Source organism: Lathyrus oleraceus, chromosome 5, assembly GCF_024323335.1.
Source record: "Lathyrus oleraceus cultivar Zhongwan6 chromosome 5, CAAS_Psat_ZW6_1.0, whole genome shotgun sequence".
NCBI lineage: Eukaryota > Viridiplantae > Streptophyta > Magnoliopsida > Fabales > Fabaceae > Lathyrus > Lathyrus oleraceus.
The window spans coordinates 176,056,014-176,063,034 of NC_066583.1; the positions used below are offsets into that span (position 1 = coordinate 176,056,014).

Consider the following 7,021-nt stretch of genomic DNA (forward strand, 5'->3'; position numbering starts at 1 on the left):
GGAGAATTTGGAATTGTGATTTGTGAAATTGTGAATTCTGTTACAAGTTAGTTATGATTAAGCTTAAGTACCTCCAATTAATCCACACTTAATCACTTCAATTAGCAAAATGCAATGTGTTTAGCAAAAGTGTCATTTTCAAACCAAGGGCAAAATGGTAATTGCATATGCCAGCCAATGACAGCTCATTGACAGCTCACACACTCTCAAAATGACATGTGTGAGCTGTTGCAACTTGTCTCATGTTAATTGGATGTGCATTTCTCATTTTCCACATGTGATGGCTATGTTATGCATTTTCAAGTCCATTTCAAAAGTCAATTCTCAAACCACAAGGCCTTGGCATGTTATGAGCATTCCAACAATTTCCAAATGTCATTTGTGAAGTGTTGCAAAAATCCCCATTCCAAAATTCTCATTATTTCTCAAGTTGGACAATTTTGCCCCTGGACTTTTAACTGTACAGTTGAAATTTGACTTTTTGCATTGACCATTTTTGATGAAATCCAATTATGCACCATGAAAGTACATGTCAAATGGAGTTTGTGCATAAAAAGATCACTCAATTTGGACACTCCATGTGGAAGTTATGCCCCTCTGATTATGGGTCATTTTTGAAATTGAATGGACCATAACTTGCCAACCATACATGGGAATTTCAAGTTCTTGGACTTTTTAGAAAGGTGAGAACAAGATCTACAACTTTCATGTTGAACAAATTTTCATTTGAAGCTTCCTTGGACACGTAATTTTGTGGTCAAAAACTTTCCATTTTTGGAAACTTCTATTACAAGTCACTTTCTATTTTTGGCAATTTTAGTCCTGACTTGATTCTCTCCATTCTTGAGCTTTGAAATGTCAAATAACACTTGTTTCAACATGAATGAAGTGTATCCAACTCATTTCCACCTCCAAATCCATAAAATCATGCACAGTTGACCACAGTTGACTTTTCAACTGATAGATGAATCTGGCAATGCATAAATCAATCTGAGCTCCAATCTTGTGATGAAATGGCTCAAGGGTGAAACCCTAGCCTCAATAAGCTCTATAAAACCATAAGATGATCCCCATATACATCATAGACCCCATCTCCTGATCATGCCCTGATTGGCCCAATGCAACTGATTAGGGTTGACTAGTGGTCAAAACCCTAATCTCAAGGAATCTGCTTCAACACTTGATGATGTCAAACCATGATGATTATGATGAATCATTTAAATCAAGATGAAGACCAATATCCTTTGAGAATCATGAAACCCTAATTTGGACCTCCACATCCTCAGATGATTGCTGACCAGTCCAATGAAACCCTGGCTTGCACTTTGACTTCCTCATCTTCTGACCAAGACTTGAGAGAATGATTTGCACCATGTAACCACATGATATGCAATATGCAATGCCTAATGACCTAAAAGGATATGTAAATATGTTATGCTAGTCCCAAAAGAGGAGGGCAAATTTTGAGGTGTTACACCTGTCTTATGTGTTTCCAGATGTTTACTCACCTATCTGATGTATTCTCGAATATGTTTGTCTTGAATTTTGATGTATTTCCAGAATTTCCTTGATGTATTATCGGATGTGTCTGCATTCTGATGTATTTCCAGAATATCACTTATAATTCTAATGCATTTCCAGAATTCGTTTCTTTTACTCTCTGATGAATTCCCAGACATGTCATTTTTGTTCTGACGCACTTCCAGAACCCCTATGCCACTCCCTGGAATTATGTCAAGACTCATTGGTGTCTCCTAAAATTCAGTTGTTACTAGGCATTATTCCAAGCTCAGTGGTCACTAGAACTCATTTTAAACCCAATTGTCATTGACATCACTGTCACTCTGTTTGTAAAATCCAATCGTAATTGGTACTTGAAGTTTGGTTGTTACCAACATCATTTAAAGGTCAGTTGAAGTTGTCACCAATCTGTTAAAAGCTGGTTGTAATCCATTGCTTTCGGTCAAAGCCCAGTTGTTACTGGCAAGCTGGTTGTAACTCATTGCTTTCGGTCAAAGTCCAATTGTTGCTGGCAAGCTGGTTGTAACCCATTGCTTTCGGTCAAAGTCCAGTTGTTGCTGACAAGTTGGTCGTAATCCATTGCTTTCGGTCAAAGTCTAATTGTTGTTGGCAAAATCTGTTAAAAGTTGGTTGTAATCCATTGCTTACAGTCAAAAGTCCAATTGTTGTTGGCAAAATCTGTTAAAAGTTGGTTGTAATCCATTACTTACGGTTAAAAGTCCAATTGTTGTTGGCACGTACAGAGAGTTTAATTACCCTGTCTTTCCTGATGGTTCCGTGAAAGTCATGTATGACTCATCATCTTGAGGAATTCCCAGAAGCTTGGAGATTTTTTTCGTGTTAGAAAACTCCAATGACGTTGGTTTTGTTTGATTTCTTTGTAAAGAATCATCTTAGCCTTTTGCGTGGATGATCTACTTATAAGAAGACTCCCGTTTATCTTTGTTTTGCATAAATTCCCTATTAGGAATCTCCAAAATCTTTGATTGGATGAATTTCTTGTGAGAAATCTCCAGAATTGTTAGATGTATTCTAAAGTGTCAAGTCATGTATGAACCTGTTAATGAAACTTGATATGTATGTTTTTCAGTATTTTCAGGTCATGTATGAACCTATGGTTGAAGTTTCCTTTGTGTTTTCTAGTTTGTCAGGTCACGTCTGAACCTGTTAATAAATTCTTTGACTTTCTCCAGAATCGTCAGGTCATGTCTGAACTTGTTGTTGAAACACTTTGAATTTTCCAATGTTGTCAGGTCATGTTTGAGCCTGTTGATGGAAGTTTTGTTTGTTTATTTTCTAGTATTGTCAGGTCATGTTTGAACCTGTTGATAAAATCTTTTGATGTCCCCTGACATTGTCAAGTCATGATTGAACCTGTTGTTGAAATGTTTTGTATATTCCAACGATGCCAGGTCATGTATGATCTATTGATAAAACTTGCCTTGTATGTTTTCCAGTATTCTCAGGTCATGTTTGAACTTGTTGATGGAACCTTTTGATATCCCCCAGCATTATCAGGTCATGTTTGAACCTGTTATTGAAACTCTTTGAATAGTCAAGTGTTGTCAGGTCATGTATGAACCTGCTGTTGAAAACTCTTTGAATAGTCAAGTGTTGTCAGGTCATGTATGAACCTGCTGTTGAAAATTCTTTGAATAGTCAAGTGTTGTCAGATCATGTATGGACCTGTTGTTGAAAATTCTTTGGATGTTCCTGTTTTGTCAGGTCATGTATGAACTTGTTGTTCAGCCTTTATTCCAGTATTACCAGGTCATGTCTGAACCTGTTTTGAAGAATCTTTCTATATGAGTGTTTCAGTGTTATCAGGTCATGTATGAACCTGTTGTAGAATTTTTTTTCTTATTCGAGTTTAGTAAGTCATGTGTGAACTCACTACCGAAATCTCTTGTATTCTAAGTGTCGTTCATTGAATTTCACTTTGAGTGCTCTCTAGTATGCGTCCGATTCTCCAGCAGGATTGTTTTCCCCAGAGAGTTGGTTTTTACCATTTGTCTGTCTCCCTATAGACCATCAGCATCCCCCACAGATCTTTATTTCATTCTGTATCTATCATAAAGCATCATGTTATGGTTTATCTTATGTCTGATCATATCCCTAGCAAATCAAATAAAAAGAGTCATTCATTCCGACATTCATCTCATATCATATCCTATCATTTGCATTTCAGGATCAAAATCCGGGTCTTCTTAGTATTTAACTATCTCCCACTATGATCATATGAAGAGTGTCCTACTTCATATTCTCTAGTTGAAGATACTTAAATAGGGATAACTGTCATACCCCAATTTTAACCCTGAATCGCTGATTCAATACATTCATCATAGCTATTGCATGTCTACATAGCATACCATGCATTCCATACCGCATAATGCCTAAAATATCAGTCGAAACAATTTTTTCGGATCTACAAACAAACCGGTGGAATTAGTCAACGGATGTGCGTTAAATCAGTAAATGAAAATTTTTAAAATCAAGCTTCTAGACATCAATTTTATTAATCTACGTTTCGCGTAGTTTAATCTGGTATGCTCGATTTATTTTTCAGCTAATTTTTCGGCCACTTTCTGATACTTTCTGATCAGCTCAAGCCTGTTTAACCGGTCAAAATTTATTTCAAAATTAAAAGAAACGTTGTATTTTTCCAATAAGTTTATTTTACCTTGATCATTTTTGTGCATTCATTTTATAATTTCAAACAATTTTTCGTCCGATTTTTATTCACTTTGGAATCATTTTATTTTTGTATTTTATCAATATGTTCATAAAAAAATAAATAGGATTAGTCATATTTTTCATTTCAATTTTATTATGTTGATTTAATATTTATTTATTTTTATTTTTAAATTTATTTGTTTTGAATAATTTAAACTTTTTTTTAATTCACAAAAATTCACAAGGACATTTATGATATTTGCATTGCATCCAATTACTACAACTCTATCTCATATTTCAATTTGAAATCCCGAAAAGAGAAAATATAAGTTTGTCAGTTGGTGAGAAAAGAAGAATCTTCCTTCTCCATGAAACATTTTGTCTAGTGACACACCATAGCCATGCTACACAACAAAACACTTTTATCTTCCTTCCTTATCATAAAATGGGTGACCACAATAGCTACCACCACAAAAAGAGGATCATGAAAAATGAGGCTCTTCACTATCACCCTAAACGACACCAACCGTTGCACTTTACAACATTACAGAGCGACACTACCTCTCAATCTCATCATCATCATCATTATTTTCAATGTCTTCAAAAGATCCTATGTCTTAAGATAACTTGGAACAAACAAAAACTCTTCAACTTCTTCCATTTTTGTTACCTCCAATTTCACAGTACCATTTTTTCTTCTCTTTCTTTCTATCTACACTTCCACGTTATCTCTCTCTTCTCTTCTTCATTATCATTAGAGAACCCCATTGAAACTAGAGTCTGCGCTTCGAGCATCACTCCCTATTCCTTGAAGCTTGTTTACCGGTGCAGAACAAAACATGGCGGACAAGGCAGTCACCATCAGAATCAGGAAGTTCATGACTAACAGGCTTCTCTCAAGGAAGAAATTTGTCATTGATGTTCTTCATCCAGGGAGGGCCAATGTCTCAAAGGCTGAACTCAAAGAGAAGTTGGCTAGAATCTATGACGTGAAGGACCCAAACACTATTTTCGTGTTCAAGTTCAGAACTCATTTTGGAGGAGGCAAGTCAACTGGATTTGGTTTGGTCTATGATTCTGTTGAGAATGCTAAGAAGTACGAGCCAAAATCCAGACTTATCAGGAATGGGCTTGATACTAAGGTTGAGAAGTCAAGGAAGCAAATGAAGGAAATGTCGTCATAGCGACCGACAACCTCATAATACTCTGTACCGATGGAATTATATGGAGTCCGGGTTCTGTAGGATTTGATGTCAATGGCAATCTAGCTTTTATGATATGTGATCCTATGAAGTTATCCACTTCGCCGAATACAAAATCTCCTTCAACTTCTACATCGTCTTCCTCGTCGTGGAAGAAGGATCTCCCAATGCAATTTGGCATACCGATTCCTGTCATATGTGATTGGTTAAATCAGCATTGGGAAGGTAACCTTGATGAGCTCAACAAGCCAAATTACCGCTCATACGGTTGATGCCTAACGGTCCTAGGGATGAACATTCATGCGCTTCCTTCACTTTGCGGCAAGTTTTCAAATCGATGGATGGTGATAATTAGGGGATCTCATCTTCATCAAACAACAATGTCGTAAAAACAAGAGATCAAGGACAAAGCTCGTCACAATGGCCAGAAGTATGTGTTTTCCCTCCTAACTGGTTACCGTGACCCCCTGCCGGCGTTTCGATCAGAGAAGGATTGCATTACAATCCTTATTTTCCTGGTGGGGCCATTGCCATGCCTAAGATGCTTAATGACGGTGCTGTTGAATTTGAAGATGGTACCCCCGCCACAAAAGCTCAGATGGGGAAAGATGTCGTGTCATTTTTGTCTTGGGCTGCAGAACCTGAAATGGAAGAGAGAAAACTGATGGGATTCAAATGGACATTTGTACTTTCATTGGCATTACTTCAAGTTGCATATTATCGCCATCTTCGATGGTCTGTTCTTAAGTCCCGCAAGTTTGTTCTTGATGTTGTCAACTAATTTCCTTCACGCCTCACAATAAATCTGAAACGAAAAGAAGAAAGAAGTTTGTTAAGACTTTCATCGAACACGTTCCGTGCAAGGTGAAACTTCATGTTGTCGAATGATTTGGTAACACAACTCTCACAACAACAATATTACAAGATCAAAGCAAAACAGTGAAATACAAGGAAATGCATCAGAAGGAAACTCCACTCAACACGCCGGAGCATCGCGATCATCAAATTCATTCCGCCCTCAAACGAAAAGATCGAAACAAAGCTCACCTTGAGGTCCGAGGCACTCTTCTGCTCGTGGTTGATTTGGACGAAGATGAAGCCTTCGGTTTCGGCTTCGTGGATTGAGATGAAGAGAACAAAGTTTGTTGACGCGTATAAGTGAGAGGGTGGAATCGCGATTCGGATCGTTGTGTTGTTGATGCGGAGTGTGGAATTGCGAATCGGTGAAGAAGAGCACGAAATCGCCATTTGAATCGTTGAGAATAGCAGGTGATGGTGAATCCGTTCGAATCAGTGTTGGAAGATGACGAATCCAGATTCGTGTTCGTGTGTCATTAATTGTTGGCGTTCGTGGCTTTGTGACGGTGGCTTTTGTTGAATGTCGCGATTAGAATTCAAGAAGATGATGAGCAATAACTGTCCCAGTGGAAATTGAAATGAGTAATAGACATTACCACTAACAGATCTGCCTCCTCCCTCCCTGCGTTTTCTCTCTCAATTTAAGGTTTTCTTGTTTATTTATTTCTATTTATTTATTTTGTTATTTAATTAATTTCTTGACTTGTTTTTAGGTTTAGTGTCATGTGGCATGGGCTTTAGGCCCATGTTTAACATGTTTGTCTTTT

The 7,021-nt window shown here is 37.4% G+C and overlaps 1 protein-coding gene across 1 annotated transcript; it reads left to right on the plus strand.

The window, feature by feature from the left end:
* The first annotated feature begins 5,033 nt into the window (after window positions 1-5,033).
* Window positions 5,034-5,378, plus strand: LOC127079546 (40S ribosomal protein S24-1-like). The gene has a single exon (XM_051019932.1). It carries the CDS (start codon window positions 5,034-5,036, stop codon window positions 5,376-5,378), a length of 345 nt encoding a protein of 114 aa, XP_050875889.1.
* Window positions 5,379-7,021: the final 1,643 nt, after the last annotated feature.